The following is a 21,721-nucleotide window of genomic DNA, read 5'->3' on the forward strand; positions in this document are numbered from 1 at the left end:
ACTGAAAACATTTTAATTATCTATTTAATCAATTTAATCGATCCATCGTATTTTAAAAAATTAAATATTAAATATAATAAATATTTAATAAAATGATTTAAGTTTTAATATAAATTTAAATATTAAAATTTCATCACTTTTCATATTTAAAAAATTTAAATCGGGTTTCATGATTTTTTAAAATTTTATTTTCACTTTGAACCGGTTTAATTAACTGACCCAATCTTTCTTGTATAGCAATTTTGACTTTTAAGTAGATGAACTGCCTACATACTTTAAGATTAACTAACTATAAAATTCTCTTTTAAATTATACCGATTTTTACACTTAAGTAAATGAAGTTTTTTTTAATTAAAAACATTAAAATTATTTATTACGTTTTATTTTATCAAAAATTATACATCTTTTAATAAAAACATGCAACGTTCTAAGGTTTTATTGATTGATATAATATTTCAGGATAAAATTATATGAAATAAATAGTATAAATACCATTTTAGATAAAAAAAAAAAGTAAGATTCAACAAACAAAATAGTATCTTAGAAAAACATGTTTTTAATCAATATTGTTTGTGAACTAAGATAATATAGGTAACTATTTCTTTGCTCTCAGCCATGAAAATTTAGAGCGAAGAAGAACAAAAAAGAAAAAATGGTGAAGACAAAGCATTATTTCATAATATTGTTCATCAGCTTTACTCTAGCAGTTCTTGTTCATGGACAAAATCAAACAGGTTGGCTATCCAATTCTTTTTTTTTTTTTTTTTAAGAAAAACTAAACAAAATAGCTAATCAAGCTCTTCCCCATGGTTCTTTTAGGGTTCATCAGCTTAGATTGTGGATTACCAGCAGGTTCAAGCTACATTGATTCCATCACTGGCATAAACTACACTTCAGATGAACCATACATTCAAACAGGAACAACCCATAGTTTATCTCGATTCAATTCAAGCATTCAACAACAGTTTCTTGAAAATCTTAGAAGTTTCCCACAAGGTGTTCGACATTGCTACCAGCTGAACCTCACAAAAGGAGAAAAATATTTGATCAGAGCAAGTTTCATGTATGGTAACTACGATGAAAAGGATGAAAACCCAGAATTTGATTTGTATTTAGGACCTACTCTGTGGGCTTCAATGGTGTTTGAGAATTCAACGAGTGTTGTTGTTAAGGAAATCATTCATGTTGTCAAAGCAAGGTATCTTCATGTTTGTGTTGTTAATACTGGGAAAGGGATACCTTTTATATCTGTTTTAGAGTCAAGGCTTTTGAGTAATTTAACTTATAACACTGATTCCGAAACACAAGCTTTGGAGTTTTTCTTAAGGATATTTTGGTTCATCATTAAATTCGAGTTTCCGGTAAGTTTCTGTTCTTTTCGCTATCGATTTTCATAGTATATTAACTGTAATAGCATTCGTTATGTCTGTAATGTTTATCTTAGGTTTCCTGAAGATATTTATGATCGTGTATGGCAACCTTATAGAAGAAATGATTTGGCAACAATAAATAGCTCTTCCTCCTTGATACGTAACAGTCCTTTTGATCCACCATTGGTGGCCATGATGACTGCTAGCATACCGATGAACGGTAGCCAAACTTTGAATTTTACGGTTCGGGATTCCGATCCTGATGTTGAATTTTATTTCTACATGCACGTTGTGGAACTTGAAGAGCTACAAGCTAACCAGACCAGAGAGTTCAACATCTATCTTAATGATAATCTCTGGTATGGACGTTTTAGTCCCACGTATTTGCGTGGAAACACGATCCAAAGCTCACGATCCGTAAAAGGAGGCCAGTTTTCGATGGAAAGTACCAGAAGTTCGACTCATCCGCCCATCATAAATGCCTTTGAGGCTTATAAGGTGAAGGAACTTGTTGAATCACAAACGGTTGAAAGAGAGGGTAGGTTGTCTCGAAAACTAATGAATGATTTTCTTTGGTCAATTGGTCTTGATTTTCCGATTCTTACATGTGTGTCTTTTGTAGTTAATGCGATGATGAATATAAAATCGATGTATGGATTGAAGAAAAACTGGGAAGGTGATCCTTGTGCTCCAAGAACATATTCATGGGAAGGCCTTGATTGCAGCTACGAGGATTCAGATCCGCCTAGGATCATATCTTTGTAAGTGTATGTCTTGGAGTGCAAGTTAGCTACTAATTTTCATTAAATGATTTCATAATCATGTTGATGAAGCTATTGTTCATGAAATCAGGAATCTGTCCTCTAGTGGTTTAAGTGGAGAGATATCGCCGTATATCGGGAATCTCACTCAATTACAGTATTTGTAAGTGTCTCCATCTCATACGAAATAAAATAATTATAGCCCTGTGTGAGGATGATGGTGTAGAAATAACAATGTTACTGGTTTTGATATCGATGTCAGGGACCTATCGAACAATAACTTGACAGGAGGAGTGCCTGAGTTTCTAACTCGACTGCAATTTTTGACTCTGATGTAAGTTAACTCACGAATTAGCCTAAAAAAATCAACTCCTGAATAATAATTTAAGGAAGTTTTTAACTCTTTTTTTTTTTTTTAGAAACTTGCAAGGAAATGCATTGAATGGTTCGGTTCCTGCGGGACTAATCGATAGGATAAACAGACGTTTTCTGCAATTGAAGTATGCTTTGCTTTCTTTGATCTATGATTGTGAATATCTAGAAATTGGGATCGGATTAGCCTTTTTCTCCAAATCTTACTTCATTTCACTTTTGTCAATTTAATTGATTAGTTTGGAAGGAAATCAAATTCCGTGCACATGGGAATCATGTACCACAGGGACAAAAACGTCGGAGAACAGTGTAGTGGTTACAATAGTAGCATCGGTTGCATCGGTGCTGTCTATTGTCATAATTGTTTCAGCTCTCTTATGGTGGTTTAAACGGACAAAAACATCTGGTAGAGTAGAACGAAACTTACATACCACGGACTTAAGTAGCATAAAATCGACCCTATTGAACTTGTTTTGATGTTAACATTGGCAGGGAAACTGGTTGTAACGCCTCGAAAACCATACCAAGAGTTAAAGAATCGACAATTTACATACTCTGATATCCAAAGGATCACGAACAACTTCGAAAAAGTTATTGGAAAAGGAGGATTCGGAACAGTTTACCATGGTTTCTTGGATGACAATCAAGTAGCAGTTAAGATGTTATCGAAAACATCTTTCCAAGGGTATAAGCAATTTGAAGCTGAGGTATAATCCGATGACAGACCAACTAATACTGATATTTGAACTCATTGAGAATTTGGGTTTTAAATCTATGGTTATATGTAGGTGGAGCTTCTTTTGAGAGTTCATCATAGAAATTTGACCGCCCTTATTGGATATTGCGATGATGGCACCGAAACAGGGCTAATTTATGAGTTCATGGCCAAAGGAAACTTAGCAGAGTATCTCTCAGGTTTCAATAATTCAATCAAATACCCTATATTTTCATTGATTAATCAGATTTCATATATCAGTATATTATATGAGATTCTTTCGGTTTTCAGATAGTAGTATCAGTGTCTTGAACTGGGAAGGAAGACTCGGAATAGCACTAGAGGCAGCACAAGGTTAGCCCGAGTTCACCGATAATAGTTCATTTTTTTTGGTTAATTTCATTGACTGATGTACCCAAAAACGAACGAAAATGCAGGGTTGGAGTATTTACACCATGGTTGCAAACCACCTATAATCCATAGAGATGTGAAGTCTAGCAACATCTTATTAACTGATAACTTGCAAGCTAAGCTATCCGATTTTGGGTTATCGAAAAGCTTTGAAGGTGGCTCTCATGTCTCCACTGTCGTTGCCGGTACCCCTGGATACCTTGATCCCGAGTACGTACACCTTATCTTGAGATGATCGTTAATTTCAATTCGTTTTCTGTTTGAAATTCAATAAATTTGTTGGTTTCGATGCTTGGGAATGCAGGTATTCTACTACAAACAGGTTGACCGAGAAAAGTGACGTTTATAGCTTTGGGGTAGTTCTTCTTGAAATCATTACGAACAGGCCGGTAATTAACCATAGATGAGCCTACTCACATAAGTCGTTGGGTCAGTTCGATGCTGTCGAATGGAGACATTCAGAACATCGTGGATTCGAGGTTGAAAGGAGATTTCGAGATAAATTCTGTATGGAGAGCAATCGAAGTGGCAATGGCTTGTTTATCTCCGGCTTCCACAAAAAGGCCAACTATGAACCACGTCGTGACCGAATTAAGCGAGTGTTTGGTAGCCGAGATAAACCGAACAAGGGGAGTCGATGAAGATGAATCGAGAGACATGATGGCCATCGCATCATTGAATTGTGATTCTGACATAATTCCTCTACCAAGGTGATCAAATCTTTAAATTTGATGCCTTTCTTTTTTCATGCTTCATCCACACCAAAACTATCATAGAATGTGTATACTTATGTATGTATGTATGTATGTGTATTCACTTTTTTCTAAGAGTGTCCGAACTGGAGCTTTATTTGTTTTCAGATATTGAACTATATGTAAGATGTTGAATTAGATTGATAACTGTGAAATAAAAGATGGCTTTTTTGTAAATAACAATTTAGTGCGGTTAGTTCATATTGTTTTTTTTATTAAACAGAGCATCCCGTAAATTTAGATTGAGTTTCAACATCTATAATCTTATAAATTTTTTGGGTGAGATTGATGACTCACGTATCATTATTGCGTATGATGGTACTAGTATCATAGGGCTAGAACTTTAATCTCGTAGTTCGTGCGAGTTTAGACAATATTTTGATTTTAAATCCACTGATTCTTACAAAGCATCGATAGAAGTTCCCTAAGGCATCGGAAATAAAATAAAAGTAACTTAGAGACAAAAGAAAAGCAAAAAGAACAAGAAAGTAAATACACGCCAAGTGTTTGAGTAAATGCTCTCAATGAAGTATTATAACTGAGTGAAAGTGTCTCTATTTATAATTGAGTTCTCCTAGATCCAACAATACAAATCGAATTACATTGGCTAGAGTTTTTCACTGGTCACCGAAGCTTCAAATAGATGAACTTCTTCATGTGTTTCATGAATTGGGTCAATTCAAGTGGATTAAATGAGCCTCATTTGATCAGTTAACCTTCATGAGATGTTTCGTATGTATTCATTCTCGTGACATTCTCCCCAACCCATTCTTGTAATGCCCTCATCATGTCATCGGAATGGCACTGGTTTGACTTGTCTCGAAATTGTCTCAATGCCTCAGCTGATTCGCAACTAGTGTTTCTATCGAGTAGTTCTGCCCCTCAGAACATTTGCTTCGGCTTATATTTCCATCGTCGCCTAACTTAAACTGCATTTCTCTCTTGTACATCTCAGTCATAAAGAGTCTATTACTCTTACTCACCCCTATTTTTACTTGCCTTGATCCTGATCCTCTTGATCCACACCATAGTATTAGGCATGTCTACATTGAACACTGGTTAATCTTGAGTATAGTTGTCAACTCCAATTTATAAGTCCCTCGGCTTACTCGCTTTAGAACTCTAAAAAGTTCCTTATGTTCTTACCAAGCTAACAGTAAATCATAATGTAAAACACTAGATAAATGTTTGAGAAGTACATCCCTCATTGCATTTACTCGGTTCAACTGCCCATTTTGCATTACCATGTTTCCCTTAAAATTTGATGCATAACCTACCCATCTCATAGATGGTAACTCCACTGTTAACTTAATAAGCTTCATATCGGTTTGCTGCACTTTTAGCATTTCTAAGGAAGTCTTCGTAACACTCCGATCTACCAAGTCCATGTGCTTACCATAATGAACATCCTCAGCTAGCTAGATTGTCGAAAATACCTTAATTCCACCTTTCATTTCTCGACTCACCGGTAGAATGCATTATTGTTGTTGAGTATCCAATATACACATACAAAAAGGAGCAATAAAGCATTGTTTTTGGCCTAATAACTTATTTGACCCTCCCAACTTCACAAAAAAATCATTTAAATTTTCGTCTCTTTTAACTATTGAACTTGCATTGTTTGTAAAATCGCCCAAAAATGGATGGAAAAATTAATGCCTATTAAATTAATTAATTTTAAAAACTTAAAAACATTTTTTATATTTTTATAGTTTTATAATAAGTTTAATATTTTTAAAAATATTTTTATCATTTTTTAATTTTTGAAAATTTAAAATATTAATTAATTGCTAATGTATGTCATGTCGTTAAGTTAAAAAATTAAATTTTCCATTCATTTTGAAATGATTTGACAAATAACGAAATTTAATAGTTAAAAGAAACGAAAAATTAAATAGAGGGTTAAAATAATTTTTTATAAAGTTAAAAGTCCATATAAGTTATTATGCTTTCTTTTTTAAATATAAAATTTTTAGTATTTTTGATTTATATAAATTTTTTTAAATTTTCGAGTAATAACGAGATATAATCTTAGAGGACCATGTAATCATACTATTACAGAAACTAATTTTAAAGATTAAATTTTAAAAATAAATTCTAGAATTACTGGGGAAAAAATTAATTTAAATTACAAATTAAAAAAATATAAAATTGAGAGTGTTTTATCCTTTTAAAAAACAAGCCAAGCCCATCACCTCTCAACATTTGGGTCCAAATATAATGAATGAATAAATAAATAAATGAGAATAAAAATAAGACAGACAGCCCGCCTTACAGAGAGCCTGACCAGAAATTCAAAAAACCAAACGGCACAAAATCTAGAGAAAAAAAAAAAAAAAGAGAGGAAAAAAGAAAATTTTCCCGAGAAAAAAAAATGCAAAGATCGAAATCAAAGGCGAAATCGACACGGAAGCCGCTGAGAGATTTATCAAACAATAATAGCACAAAGAATTTTTTGTCCAAATCAGAGTTTCCGAAGAAGAAATTGATCGACAAAGATGATAATAATAATCGAAACCACGCTTCCCTCGATCGCCTTCTTCTCCTTCAATCCGATCTTTCTTCTCTCCTTCGCCAGGTATGACAAACTCAAGGTTTAGTTTCTTTTTCTTTTCGCTTATTTTTTATTTAATGTGTTTGGTTAAGGTTTAGCTTCTGTTTGGTTGCTAAGAAAGTATGCTTAAACATGTATTCCAGTTTATATAAGGTTTTTCTTTTTCATTTTATTACTTCTTGGTTTTTTGTTTGATAGATTTCTTTGATTTTGTAATCTAATTGCTGAATTAATTTTTGTCCCCTAAAATGTTAGTTACTTGAGTAGTTTAGTACTTAGCTTGATATTCACCACTTTATGCTTGAGAACTACCAGATTTTGTTTAAATATATTTGGTTAAGGTTTATCGTCTGTTTGGTTGCTAAGAAAGTATGGCTAACATATATCCGAGTTTATATAAGATTTTTCTTTTTCAATTTATTACTTGTTTTTTTTTCCTTTAATTATGTTTTTGTGTTTGATAGATTTCTTTGATTTTGGAATCTAATTGCTGAATTATTTTTCCCTAAAATATAAGTTATTTAAGAAAATTAGTACTTAGCTTGATATTCAGCAATTTATGCTTGGAAGGTATCAAATGCATTTGTTTAAGGTTTATATTCTGTTTGGTTGCTAAGAAAATATGGCTGAGATATATTCGAGTTTAAGTAAGATTTTTCATTTTCATTTTATTACTTCCTTTTTTCTTCTTTAATTATGTTTTTCTTTTTTTTTTTGTTTGATAGATATAATTGATGAATTATTCTTTTCCCTAAAATCTGAGTTGTTTTAGTAATTTTGTATTGTGCTTGATATTAACCAATTTAAGGATAGAAGCTACCAAATTTTTATTAAAATGCTATTGGTTAGAGTTTATCATCTGTTTGGTTGCTAAGAAAATATGCCTAACATATCCTAGTTTATAAGCATTTTCTTTTTCATTTGATTTCGTTGATTTTGGAATCTAATTGCTGAATTCTTTTTCCCCCTAAAATATGAGTTGCTTGAGTAATTTTGAACCTGATATTCACCATTTTATGCTTGTAAGCTACCAAATTTTGATTATAATCTACTTGGTTAGGGTTTAGCTTGTGTTTGGCTGCTGAGAAGATATGCCTAACATGCCCAATTTTTATATAAGCTTTTTCTTTTTCATTTTGTAGTTCTTGTTTTTTTCTTAATTGGATAGATTTTTGATATTGTAAGAGTTAATTGCACGAGAAATTCATAAATTATAACTTTTACTGTTAATTGGTCCTTAAACTTCAAAATGAATTTTTTTTAAAATAAAATATTATAGCATGACTTTTAAAAGTAAAATTAAAAATAAAGTAAAAATAAAAAAGAGGGTGAGCAATATAAAATTTTGGAAACTTAAAACCAAGACTTTTTACATCATCTATTTTAACAATATTCATTTTTTTAAATTTTCATTTTAGATTTTGTTGTATAAGATTTGATGTATCATTTAACACTTCAATTAACAATTTTAGTTTGAGGATATAGTATTTGAAGTTTGGGACCAATTTAGAATAAGGGTAATAGTATTGGGATCTAATTGCCTAATTATTCTCCCTCTTTCTTAAAATATGAGTTCTTTTAGTGCTTTTGCACTTGATATTCACCAATTTATGCTATGACATGGCAGATTGATGAACTTGTTGCGCAAGCTTTTAAGCTTAAGGCAACAAAACTGGAGACAAAAGAAATTGAATCTTTCGCCAACGTCATCTCCGGAATGCTTTCTTCTTTAAAGGTTAATACTTTTTTAGGTTTATTATCTAAACTATATATTTATCACTTAAATTTCAATGTATTTGTTACAGATTTAACATGGATGGTTGTGTTTCTGCAATTGCAGCCATGGGTTCCCAGATTTCAGAAGGCTCTTTCGAGTCCTTCGGGTGTCGAATGCGAAGATAAGTCCGGAGAATGTTTGGGAACTGAAGTTGTTCCTTTTGTTAATGTTAATGTAAACGAAAATGAATGCTTTGATGTTGGGAATCCGGAAGAAGAATCTACATTGGACTCGTTAATCTCGCCTTCTCCACTCGTGTCTTGGCGTGCTGCTGCCGAATGTAATGTCGAGAGAGGCCGGCAGCTGTTTTTGCTTACGCCTCTTCCGATGTCGAAAGCATTGTCTTCCAAGATGCGTGATTCGTCTAAATCGGTATTCCAAAGGGTTACTTCGAAATCGATGGTTGAGTTACCTTTTATCAACTTTCATGAGGATGAAAATGATGATTTGCTTGAAGGTGTTGCTATAAACCAAACTCCAATTAAGCCTTCTCATTCAGTGGTTGTTTCTTCGGCTGCATTTTCGAACACCGAACATTCCATGCTTGTCATGACGACTCCATGCTTAAAAATGTCGCCGCCTAAATCCTGCGTGTTACTTGAACCGATTCACGAGTCCTTGCCACGAGACAATGACAGAGTTCGCAAGTCTACCCCGTTTCCCCGCGGAATCAACAATGGTGAGTTATATGATTCCTCGGGCAGTGAAGCTTCCGAGGATTTAACATCGAAGTACCCCGAACTACTAGGCATACAACGAACTCTCAAATCCGAATTTGAGAAGAAAGAACTTGACTCCTCACCGATGTGGCTATTCTCGCCTCCTAAAAGTTGCATTTTGTTAGAACCACCAGATGAGAAATCCCTGCACAATGTTGCCACTGATCACAACCTTTCTAGTGCAATAAACCAACAAAACAAGATTATTAACCAAGGTATCTTCCCTTATATGTTACTTGAACTCGGGGTTGAATGTCATATATCGGTATAGATAAAAGTATCATGAAGGCCTTTATATTAGAGTCAGGCTGCATCTTATCTTTTTTACTCAAAAAATAAGCAAATTAATTATTGTCAAAATGCAATCGAAGTCCTAATACAAAAGCCTTCACCGTACTTTTACCATCTATGTATGTTGTGTATTGATGTTTTTTCCTTAGTAAGTCAAATAAAAATTGCCATGTTTTCTGCAGAAAATACCCGCAACAACACGGCACTCGTGGAAAACACTCCGATGTGGAATGAACCGGAGAGCACGGTACGAACAGGCAAACGTGCCGGTGAGAGTACCTTAAAGAAAGAGTTATGGACGAAGTTCGAAGCAGTGTCAACATTTGGGCTTCGTTATAACGCATCGGCGATTCAACGGACGGCCAGGAAAGGGTTTCTGGACATGTTGGATGAGGCCTCATGTGATGATGATTGATGGTAGAATTCCCATATACAGTTTGAGAAGATGATGATAACAGTGTCCTTATGTCATCAAAATGCTGTCATTGTTTATATGTAAGTGGTGGTGTTTTGCTGATTTTTTGTTCCTTAAATCATTGTTACGTGTTATTGTTTTTTCTTTTTCTTTTTTTTTTTTTCAGAATTTTACCAACTAAATACCACCTAAAATATACATATCGTATGTGCTGATTTTTGTTCATCGTATTATTATACATAAGACTAGGAGTTATGGAAGCATCATGCATATTTTTACCCAACATTTCCAAATTATGATTTTTATTGTAAATTAATCTTTAAATTTTAAAATATTTTAATTACATCTTTAATTTATTAAAATTATATCAATCAAATTCTTTTATTATTAAAATTATTTAATGATAGGTATTTTATATAATCAAAATTTAAAATAATTTTTATAAAAAAATAAGACATTGCAATATAAATTTTAAAAGTAAAATTTAAAATAAAATAAAACTAAAAAATAAAGTGAATAATAAAATATTTATAAAATTTCGAAAATCTTAAAATTTTAATCATAAATACTATTTATTTAATGTTAAAATCCTAAGGTGTAGTAAACCCATGCCCAGTTATTTTTATTTAAAATCTAATTTATTTGGGTTTGTTTGACAAAATATATGATTTTTTTTCAAATATTTTAGAAGTTTTAAATTTTATTTTTGTAATAAGATTTAAAATATGTTTACAGATATAGCAAAAAATACTGATTTTTTAAAAGATAAAGCTGATGATTTTTTAGGAGGATTTTTATTTTATTTATATTAATATAATTATATTTATTTAATATTAATATAAAATTTTAATTTATTATATATATTTTAAAAATATTTATTTTATAAATTTTTAAAATTTTTAAAATTAGGATCAATTGAGAATATTTATAAATTTTAAGGATTAATTTTTAAAATTATAACTAAATTAATATAATATATAAAATTAAGAACTAAATTTATTATTATGTCTGAATTTTTAACTGTCGCATCAGTATAAAGTTTGTGATTTTAAGAGAATTGTTTAAAATGGTTGAAATTTTTTATTTAAGTACCTAAAATGAAATTTTTTATAATTTAGTCACTATTTGTGCAGTTTTCCAAAAGAGAAAACTAAAATACAAAAACAATTTGCTTAATGGAATATTGGGGTCACAACAAATAACAATTTCTACTCTAAACCCCTCTTCGCTCTCTGTCTTTTCTTTCAGTTCTAAAACCCTAATACTGAAAATTCGCTAAAAACAATGGCGGAGCCGAGTCAACTCAGTCAGTACATTGAATCGTTTGTTGATTCGTCTCGTTCTCCGACTCAGCAGGTTCACTCTCCGTTCTCTCAATTTCTTTAAATTTTTTTATTGATTTCAACACAATTTATCTTACTGAGCATAATTATTGGTTAAAAACTGATCTCGTTTCACTAAATTTAATATTTTAAGCTCCTAAGTCTCTGATATATTAATTCGAATATATTTGAATTTTTATGTTTATATGTGCTATATATAGGCTGCAAGTTTGGAGGCCATTGCTTCATTGTTGAAGAATAATCAGTTAACAATTGAAACACTGGTATGCTTCAGTTGAACTCAGGTTGCAGAAAAATTGCTTTTACTTTTTTTTTTATTTTGGGTCTTTTACTTGACTTATTTATTATGTATTTAATTTTATTTTGTTCGTTTATTTCTTTTGGGTATTTATTGCTTACTTTCTTCTTTCATTTCCATTTAAAGGTTAGAGAGATGGAAGGATATTTGACCACCGTGGACAACATTATTCGTGCAAGAGGTACTAAGATTCAGCTTGTTGTCAGTATGATTTTGTTATGTTGGTTTTTTTGGAGAATTTCTGGATTTCATGCTCATTAAATTGCTTAATCTATAACTTGATGCCTGTAGCCTTATTGGTAAGTTACCTTATTTTTTATTCAATTCTTTTATATATATTTAGATTTTGTTTGGAACCATAAATAAATGATTATTAAGCTTCTTGTTACATGGTGTCTTTTCCAGGCATCCTCCTTCTTGGAGAAGTTCTTGTGCGCCTTGCAACAAAGCCATTGGATGATGCTACTATTCGTAGCTTGATAGGATTTTTCACGGACAGATTGGTGAGTCTTACATTTACAATAAACACTATAGTTTTAATTAATACAAATGATGACACATTTTACATGATTTTGAATCAACATTTTACTTTATTTGAAAGGTTTTCTTGTTTATTTTTTTGCATCTTATTAAAACTTCTGCTTGACAATTAAGAGTTTTAACCATTCTATATCTGGATGATAGCTCCATAAATAAATCTGAAATTCATTTCTTTACCTTTAGTACTTTCCATAAGTTAGTCACAGTTTGGTGCCACCAAGCAGAACTGGGCTTCCTTTATTGCTTTGTTCATAATCTCTATGTTATGTATTACATTCTAATTTTAGAATTAGATTGATGATAATTTTACCACATCAGGCAGACTGGAGAGCTTTACGGGGAGCGCTTGTTGGCTGTTTGGCCCTGATGAGAAGGAAAAGCAGTGGTGGTATGGTCAGTGGAAGTGATGCAAAAGCAGTTGCAGAGTCCTATTTACAGAACCTACAAGTACAGTCTCTTGGCCAATATGAACGGAAGGTAAAGATAATCTGTTATTCCTATAATAAATGATCATATGCATACCTTTATCTGAGTGCTTTGCTCGAAATAGTTATTTGCCATATTATCATATAATATATATTTTCAGTTTTAGCAATTTCATTTTAACTTTTAAATGGATTGTTTTGCAGCTTAGCTTTGAACTTATGGAATGCCTGCTAGAACGCTACCCCAATGCTGTTGCTTCACTTGTATGTTTTCAGTTCTTGTTTCATCAGTTCGTACTTTATTGGACTGATTTTCTTGTGTCTTTTTAATGTATTATTTTTTTATGTTAAAGTCATATAATGTAATGAGTTTAATGAAGAATAAAGGAAGTGATTGATGCAATCTCTATTAAGACTAACCAGGAAAAAAAAAAGCAAGAGGGTTATGTATTTTAATTTCTAGATCACTGTATATCACCAAAAAGTCAATTATGCTTATTATTGTAGTTACAGTTCTTGAAATTTTTATTAACGTCAAAGGAAGGTTTATGATTGGAAATAATGAAACTGTTCTAATTATGTGATATGCAAGAAAAGAGCATGGTAATATGACACAATTTTGATGCTTTGGACAAGGAAAGGAGAATGAGAAAACATAGAATTTCAGTTTTATAAAAGAAAATGTGAAACTGTTCTGATTTTCTCGCTCCCTTTTGTCTTTGTGTCATAACTACCAGCGTCTATGCTTCCATCCACAATTTCAAAGCAACGTCTCAATTTTCACTTTTATCTTTTCTTTTTACTGTTGTTAATATTCTGATTGCTCATTTATGGTCCAGGGTGATACCCTTATATATGGAATCTGTGAATCTGTTGACGGAGAAAAGGATCCTCACTGTTTGATGTTAACATTTCACATTATTGAGGTTCTATCGCGACTATTCCCTGATCCATCTGATGCCCTTGCTGGATTTGCTCACGAACTTTTTGAGATTTTGGGCTGTTATTTTCCCATTCATTTCACTCATGTAAGTTTTATGCATGACCATCTACTCTGCTATATTAATGAGTTGTCATGTACAATTCAAATGACTGTGGAAAACTGCAATATATATCTGATAAAATTTAAACTGTCAATACAATTTTCTTCGGAACTTCTGAATAACACATGAAATTTCTTTCTGGGCCTCTGAATCAAATGTCAGTAATAATGTTTTTTTTATTAAAAATAATTAGCTAAATTGGTGCTCTTCTGTTTGCCCTGAGATCATTATTTTAATTTAGATACTGTTTGGACAAAGTAAATGCCCTAAATGTGACGAACTTTATTTAAACGAAGGTTCATGTTTTGATGTGTATTCCTTTTCTTTCTAATTTTAAATACATGCATCACTATTATTAATATTGTTCTTATTTTCAAACCCTACGAAAGCTGGAATTTTGTTATTGCCCAATGTTCTAGCCAGTGCTCTCTTGTTAAATATGAACAGAATTTTAAAAGGAAGCAGCTATATGCTCATAGAGTAGTGCTGAAAGTATAATACTGTGTGTGTATGAAACCTATTGGAATATGTACCGATAAGAGGCTTTGATTTATGATATTTGGTTCTCTTTCTTGTGTTTTCCAGCAAAAAGATGAAGATATGACTATCAAAAGGGATGATCTCGCAAGAGCATTGATGGTATGTAATTATGCTGTTGAAACTTCTCTCGCTAGGGGTTGTGCACCTATTTTCTTATCCAAAATAGGGTTATTTGTTGTTAAGAATGCTGTCATACACTTTTGACTTTCAGTTGGACACAAAACTATGCCCAAATATTTGAAGTTGTCTTGTAACTGTTGCTAGTAGTTAATTCCTAGACATGCAGCTAAGATTCTTTGGAAAGATACATTGTTGTATTCACTTTGCTCCATCCGATATACGACATACACCTCTGCCCTTTTCGTTTGTTTTTTTCTGCTAATGTTCATTTCTACTGATTCCAAAATTTCAGCAACCTTGGAATTTCTTCTCCTTAATGCCTCCCTATGTGATCACTTCTATATGCACATTTTCTTTCTTTCTTTTATTTTTTTCCCCAATTTTCTAATTCTTGTAGTGAAAATACAACTTACTTCTTTATTTTTTTAATAGATATAACACACCATGTAAATTGTAGAAAAAGAATGTATGGAAACACAACAATGTGGTGGAAACCTGTTTTCGAATTTTGGATAATACCACCATTATTTAATAAAGAGGCATTCTTAAAATTTCCATGTAGCTTACGTTGTATTACTTGTTCCCACCAGCATAACAGATTGTTTCATTATTTTTCATACAATTAGAATTGTTTGCCGCATTAAAATTTAGTGAAATTATCGTATTCATTATACAGTGTGAATGTTTGTGTATCAGGTCGAAAAATATCTCAACTGAAGAGTAACTTAAATTCGTAAATTTGCTAAAATATGCTTGTATGTCATTATTTCTTTTCTTATATAACATTAGTATTTTAATGCGTTATGTGTCTGATCTGTTTATTGATTTTTTATTCTTGCAGCTAGCATTTTCATCCACACCACTTTTTGAGCCATATGCCATTCCATTACTACTTGAAAAGCTTTCATCTTCACTTCCATCAGCAAAGGTCAGTGCAAATGAATTATTTTTGCTGTTTGAAGCTAATCATAATCTTCATATTCTGGCTATAGGAGTGTCTCTTAAAATGTCAAATCTGTTGAATGTTAAGTATGCTTGTTTGCAGCTTGATTCTTTGAGGTATCTAACTGATTGCACAATGAAGTATGGAGCAGACAGAATGGCAAAACACATTGAAGCTATTTGGTCTTCATTAAAAGAAGCAATATTTACTTCACTTGACAGTGTTTTATTGTTTACTCCAGAATCCCTTGAAGGTTCAGATCTTCCAAAAAATGAAATTGCAGCAGAGGCTCTTAGTCTTTTACAGAAGCATATTGTGCAGAACACAAAATTGTTTTTGGATTTAATTGTTGGTGACGAAGACATAAGTATGATCTTCAATACGATATCTTATTATAAGAATTACCACGAAATTCCTTTAGAGAGGAAGCAGAGACTGAATGCAGTTGGTCGTGTCTTTTTTACTACTGCTAAGGCCTCACAAGTGTCATGCAATAGAGTTTTTGAATGTTTCTTCAGCCAATTGATGGATATTCTGGGTCTTTCTGCTAGAAACTCATCTGGACAACCATATTTTGATGAGAGTATTTTGATTTCCAAAAGATGTAATCACGGAGCTCTCTATCTTAGCATTGAGATCCTTTCAGCATGCCGAGATATGATTGCTAGTTCTGAAACAATCCTAGCAGCTACTTCTCATACAGAAGAAACATGGAAGCATTTGCTTCAAAGCTTTTCTCCTGCACTTACTATGGGCTTCTGTTCTGCCTTCATTTGCAGTAGTGAAGGTACTCATGATGCCGCTACATACATTGGAGGTAAATGCTTTTTGTCTTTCAATGTGGTAGATATGATTTCTGTGCTTAACTTCAGTCTTCACCACAGGCTTGCATACTTATCTGTGGTGCCTATTGTGTAATTGTTCATGTTACATTTTTACTCCTGTCAATCTTTTTGCCTGAGGTTTTAGTAAAAGCTTCTGGCTTTGATTTGTGATAGATATAGAAGTGTAAAATTATCATTTCAAAAAGCTTGTCTGTTTTGACTGAAGTTGGTTTTGTCCCCTTCAATCACTTTGGTTCCCACTCTCTCTAACACACACATACAGAGATTAGAAGAATCTATAATTTTTATCGTATGCTTTTTAATTTGTGCTGCCTATAATGTTTTTCAATGATTGGCTGTGTAGAATATTCTGGTTCGGGTCCACCTTTAAGCTCCGGTTCAATTTAATCAGCAAAACCAAGATCAAAATCATTGATTTGTTTTGTTTTTGTTTTGATTTTAAATGCAGTAAAGGGGTTGCTGATTTTGGCTACCTTCCCTGGAGGCTATTCGCTGATTTCAAAAACTGTGTTTGAGAAGATCTTAGTTACATTTGTATCCATTATTAATGAGGAGTATAGCAAGAGACTATCATGGAAACTGGCACTTAAAGCACTGGTGGAGATTGGCTCATTTATAGAAAGATACCATGAATCTGAAAAGGAATCAAGCTATATGGACATTGTTGTTGAAAAAATTCTTTCATTGGCTTTTGTGGGAGATTTTGGCATACCGTTTCCGCTTAGACTGGAAGCACTCTCAGACATTGGCACAAGTGGGCGAAGTTATATGCTGAAAGTTGTTCAAGGGTTGGAAGAAGCCATATATGCCAATTTATATGAGGTTTATGTATGTATGGCCAATAAGTTATTGCTCATCCTAAAAGATAACTATCATGTGAAAGACCATAACATCAAATATCCTTGTTGTGGAAGATGATGGTTTCATCATCTTCATTTTCATTTTCATAGATGGTTTTCTGGTAATATCTAGATAGGTTATGACATTTCACTCTTCTTAACATGACCAGCTCTACTGCACCGTATTATAAGCTTTCCCTGGTTGTTTTTCTATGGGTTCTTTTTCCATTTCATATTTTTCTTTAACCATATGATTATAATTCAAGTTTTCCCCCTGTTTTGCTTAGGTCCATGGAAGTACAAATTCAGCAGAAATTGTTACTCACCTTTTGAAATGCTATTCTGATAAGGTGATTCCATGGTATATAACTCTACCTTATATACTCTTGCTCCTATTTATTAATTAATTAATTTTTATTTTGGTGGTGGAGGTTGGAAAATGGTTTCTTTCTTGTCCCTCTTTGTTCCACCCAAATTTTTTTCTCTATTTGGTATAATATATTTACTGGCATGGATGCAGGATACGTTGTGAAAAGGGTTTTGAAGAAGTTCTATTGCAATTTGCTATTAATATTTGGAACCAAATTGAGAGTAGCATGCACTTCAATGCTAGTCAAACCAACAAAAAGGTAAGCTTTTTCGAGTTTGTATTAGAACTCTGCATCAGTCCTTTGAGATTACATGGCACTAATTATTATTATTTTTAATCTAAGGGAGTTCTTGATGTGATGATGAAAGCAATGAAACTTGCTGTTGCAAATTGTTCGGAGGAAAAGCAAAACATAATTGTGCAAAAGAGTTACAATATACTTTCATCAAGCATTTCTTTTCCATTGGAGGAGCTGTTGCTGCAGGAAAGGTTTCAAATTGCTCAAGAAGTGGATAATAGTTCCAGTAGAGATGAATGGGTTCTTTCACTTTTTGCTGCAGTGACTATAGCAGTTCATCCTCAAACCCACATTCCGAATACAAGATCAATAGTTTCTCTGTTCATGACAACCCTTCTCAAGGGTAATGTTGTAGCAGCCCAAGCATTGGGCTCTATGGTTAACAAATTGGATCTAAAATCCACGAGTGGACAAACTTCAAGTGATTGTACCTTGGAGGAAGCAATGGATATAATACTAAACTTGAGTTTGTGGATTTTCGACAAGAATAGCTCCTCCAGTATTCAATCCAAAATGATCAGTGTCCATGATACAGCTTTAAATGATTTATCTAATGGTGTTGGAAGTTGTACCTCCCTTCAAATTCATGCCATTTTGGGACTTGCATGGATAGGAAAAGGTTTGCTTATGCGGGGCCATGAAAAGGTTAATGACATTACTATGATCTTTTTACAGTGTTTACAGTCAAGTGGAAGAGCAGGTATATCTCATCAGGAAAAGAGTATCTCGGAGAACAATTATAAGCTTGATTTGCATAATTCTGTGATGAAAACTGCAGCAGATGCGTTTCAGATCCTTATAGGTGACTGTGAACAGTGTTTGAATCGGGAATTCCATGCAATAATACGACCTCTATATAAGCAACGATTTTTCTCAGCAATAATGCCTGTTTTGCAATCTCTAGTTATGAAATTGGAACCACTCTCAAGGTAAAAATGATCTATCTTCATTAATGGTTTTGTGATGTTTATTTTTTTGTGCGCTTATGCCTATATATATAGTACCTATTTTCATTTTGTCCAGGTTTGTGCATGCTTGAATGATTTATGCCAAGATACAAAATAATAAATTAATAGCTTCTTATTGAGCTACTTAGTAGCTACATTTTTCTCGAGCACTTATGACATTGTTATTGACCCCGTGATATAGTATGAAAGTTTATTGGTCAATTTGGGTTGATTTCTCACTAAACTGCAATGTGATTTCAGGTCTTTTCTATTTCGGGCTTCTGCACATGTTATTATAGATACTCCACTAATTGTTGTCTTAAGTGACACCAAGAAGGTTAGTATTGGAATTTAGTATTGAACTTTCTGCAAAAGGTTATGGCTATTTCTCGGATATATTATACTCTTTGAGAAAGTTTTTTATTTCACTTGCCAAATTTTTTTTTAATGTAGATAATTCCAATGCTACTGGATGGTTTATCGGCATTAAGCAATGATGTTGTGGATAAAGAAGTTCTTTATGGTCTTCTACTGGTCATGTCTGGAATATTGATGGACAAAAATGGTGAGCTTAACTATACATCAGTAGATTGTTGTCATTTGTCCGAACTTTTCTATTGCGATTTTACATTTAGAGCGAGCATCTATTCAAGTTTCCTAGTTCTATAAATATTGTGTATGCATGCAGGTCAAGAAGCTGTTTCTGATAGTGCGCATACAGTTGTCAATTGTCTCGTTGATCTTACACGATACCCTCATATGACGGTACTGGAAATCTTTTCGAGGAAAACATGTATATATATTTTATCTTTCTTGTGCTTGTTCGTACATGTTATTATATCAAAAAACATTTGGAACAGAAGAAAAAATAAGTGGACTATTGATAGTTGCAATGCCATTATATATAGTATGCTATTCAGCTACCATGAAATTTACCACTGCGATTCCATTTTCATTCAATCCATATAATACTGATTACATATACTGTCGGTTTTGAAATTGTTCTTTTCTCTCTCGGCATCTTAAGCTTGTTCGTGAGACAGCCGTGCAGTGTCTCATTGCCATTTCTGGGCTATCCCATGCAAGGATTTATCCAATGAGAACGCAGGTAAGTCAACCGTTAAGGAGTTGGGTTTTCTTTTCCGGAATATTTTACTCCCTGTTTGGCATATCTTTCAAAAAACAATATTTCTAAGTCCTGGGATGATGAGCTTCTCGTCGAGACTTGTTTGTGCAGTTCCCGCCCCCTTCTGTATCTGCACTGAAATCTGTATCTTCGTTTTTTATCAGGTACTACAAGCTGTAATAAAGGCTCTTGATGATCCGAAGAGAGCTGTCCGTCGTGAAGCTGTCCGATGCAGACAAGCATGGTCAGTGTTTTCAGAGTGCTGTATTCTCTTCACCACAACTTTTCACTTTCATCATTTGAAATTCATAACTATATTTTTTTTTCTATTCATTTATCAAAACAGGGCATCAATTGCATCAAGAAGTCTCCATTTCTAATTCCTTCCATAGCTTTAGCCAGGTACAGTAAATATTTCTCTACATATTCTTTATGATCATTTGGCACGGTTAAGAAAAACTGTCTTTGAACTTTTTAACATTTACAAGACATTTTTGTAATTAATTAAAAATGTAAAATTGCTTGTTCATACCTCATATTGTACAAAATTTAAATTTATGTTTTATGCATTTATTAACTGGATACAGGTAGATTGGTGGTATATTTATAGCTTGAAAGGCACAGGCCTGTAATAAAAATAGTTGTGGCATCTATTAATCCAGAACTTAGATTTGAAAGCCTTGTTTGGACTATAATAGGTTTTCATGAAATATTTTGAATCTCTTATTGATTGGTCTGGTTTGAAAAATTCTCCTTTTTTTGTTTTTTCTATTTTTAAAAAATATTTAGTTTGATATTTGTATATTCTATAATTAAATTTAAATAATAATTCGATCTGAGCTAGGTCGGTGATGCTATATAAGCTTAGGGTTAATTTTTCACTATAAAATTGAAATTTTAGGCCTTGTTTGATGTGGAGAATTAATTTTTATTAGTGATTTAATTTATTTCTTTTATCATTATTTTAAATATTTTTTAATTTTAAAATTTTCATTTTAAAATTAAAAGAAATTTTCTTATTAACTTTTATTTTCAATAATAAAAATGATATTATATAAAATTTAGTTTAAGAAACTCAAATTTCTGGAAGTATTTTTTTTAATCTAACTGTATAAGAATTGAGTGCTAATTTTACTCGTATTTCAAAATATAATTGTAAATATCAATCAAAATAAAGTATAGTGATAAATTTTATTATTTATCTAATGATAATTAACTAATATTACTTATTGGTAATACCTTGAATTCAACTCAATTTGCATAATTTAAATAATAAAAACTCTACTATGTATCGTTTAAAAATAAAATAGCATAAAATATTGATATAATTTTATTTATTATCAATAATGAATTAATATTACTTAGTTGAATTCATATTTAGTTAAATTGTATGGTTTAAATTAATACTAATTTTATTTTATGAAAATAAATAATATTCTCATTTGGTTTTGAAATGTCACTTAGAAATTGTATTTTTATATTATGGAAGACTATGCTAAATTATACCGAAGTCACTAAATTATTACTAAGTTTACGTTTTGTTTACTTAATTTAATAAAAGATACAAAATGTTCTTCAAATTGTTTGAATTTTTATTTAAGTTACTCAATTATTTAAAAGTTTTTTTAGATCATTGGGTTGATATGTTTTTTTTTTTTAAAAGTTTGGGTAGTGAACTCTAAGTAATAATTTGACAATAAGTTTTGTGAATAAGTATTCATTGACGAGTAGAAAAAATATATTTTAGATTCAACTCAATATGGTGGTCAATGTCAGAGATTAGAGATTCATAACGTTCAAAGTTATTTCATTAAAAAAATAAATTGTAGAAGAAAAGAGGAAAGAAACTTTCAATTGGTCTAAGCGATGCGAACAAAAAAGGTCCTACAATATTGATTTTAATAGTT

The 21,721-nt window shown here is 32.0% G+C and overlaps 4 protein-coding genes across 8 annotated transcripts in view; all 4 read left to right on the forward strand.

Annotated features, from left to right (window-relative positions):
• Positions 1-20,463, forward strand: part of LOC108460913 (MMS19 nucleotide excision repair protein homolog) — a 74,871-nt gene extending 54,408 nt beyond the window's left edge. For 2 of the 5 annotated variants that reach the window (XM_017760616.2, XM_053029482.1), the window contains exons 2-21: positions 11,323-11,493; positions 11,681-11,743; positions 11,905-11,959; positions 12,184-12,281; positions 12,637-12,795; positions 12,948-13,007; positions 13,583-13,771; positions 14,372-14,425; positions 15,288-15,374; positions 15,492-16,206; positions 16,683-17,062; positions 17,361-17,434; positions 17,594-17,702; positions 17,787-18,670; positions 18,950-19,025; positions 19,142-19,253; positions 19,377-19,453; positions 19,716-19,796; positions 19,979-20,058; positions 20,161-20,463. In XM_017760616.2, the coding sequence (XP_017616105.1) occupies positions 11,422-11,493; positions 11,681-11,743; positions 11,905-11,959; positions 12,184-12,281; positions 12,637-12,795; positions 12,948-13,007; positions 13,583-13,771; positions 14,372-14,425; positions 15,288-15,374; positions 15,492-16,206; positions 16,683-17,062; positions 17,361-17,434; positions 17,594-17,702; positions 17,787-18,670; positions 18,950-19,025; positions 19,142-19,253; positions 19,377-19,453; positions 19,716-19,796; positions 19,979-20,058; positions 20,161-20,194 (3,459 nt within the window). In that variant the 5' untranslated portion in view covers positions 11,323-11,421 and the 3' untranslated portion in view covers positions 20,195-20,463. Of the gene's footprint in view, positions 1-11,322; positions 11,494-11,680; positions 11,765-11,904; positions 11,960-12,183; positions 12,282-12,636; positions 12,796-12,947; positions 13,008-13,582; positions 13,772-14,371; positions 14,426-15,287; positions 15,375-15,491; positions 16,207-16,682; positions 17,063-17,360; positions 17,435-17,593; positions 17,703-17,786; positions 18,671-18,949; positions 19,026-19,141; positions 19,254-19,376; positions 19,482-19,715; positions 19,797-19,978; positions 20,059-20,160 lie in introns of those variants that run through there. The other 3 variants (XM_017760617.2, XR_001867683.2, XM_017760618.2) reach the window with 3 other exon arrangements.
• Positions 653-2,892, forward strand: LOC128279257 (LRR receptor-like serine/threonine-protein kinase IOS1). Its single transcript, XM_053029787.1, has 8 exons — positions 653-734; positions 820-1,336; positions 1,445-1,908; positions 1,993-2,131; positions 2,223-2,294; positions 2,394-2,465; positions 2,551-2,631; positions 2,751-2,892. Exons 1-8 carry the CDS (start codon positions 653-655, stop codon positions 2,890-2,892), a joined length of 1,569 nt encoding a protein of 522 aa, XP_052885747.1.
• On the forward strand, positions 2,675-4,564 carry LOC108458738 (probable LRR receptor-like protein kinase At1g51890). Its single transcript, XM_053029485.1, is given in 6 exon segments — positions 2,675-3,210; positions 3,292-3,418; positions 3,510-3,572; positions 3,656-3,839; positions 3,934-4,032; positions 4,034-4,564. Coding segments are annotated over 6 exon segments (1,014 nt in total). The 5' UTR covers positions 2,675-2,979; the 3' UTR covers positions 4,344-4,564.
• Positions 6,636-10,420, forward strand: LOC108459651 (uncharacterized). The gene is made up of 4 exons (XM_017759054.2): positions 6,636-6,959; positions 8,563-8,670; positions 8,776-9,646; positions 9,905-10,420. Exons 1-4 carry the CDS (start codon positions 6,756-6,758, stop codon positions 10,135-10,137), a joined length of 1,416 nt encoding a protein of 471 aa, XP_017614543.1. The 5' UTR covers positions 6,636-6,755; the 3' UTR covers positions 10,138-10,420.
• Positions 20,464-21,721: the final 1,258 nt, after the last annotated feature.

This window comes from Gossypium arboreum, chromosome 6 (genome assembly GCF_025698485.1).
Source record: "Gossypium arboreum isolate Shixiya-1 chromosome 6, ASM2569848v2, whole genome shotgun sequence".
Lineage (NCBI taxonomy): Eukaryota > Viridiplantae > Streptophyta > Magnoliopsida > Malvales > Malvaceae > Gossypium > Gossypium arboreum.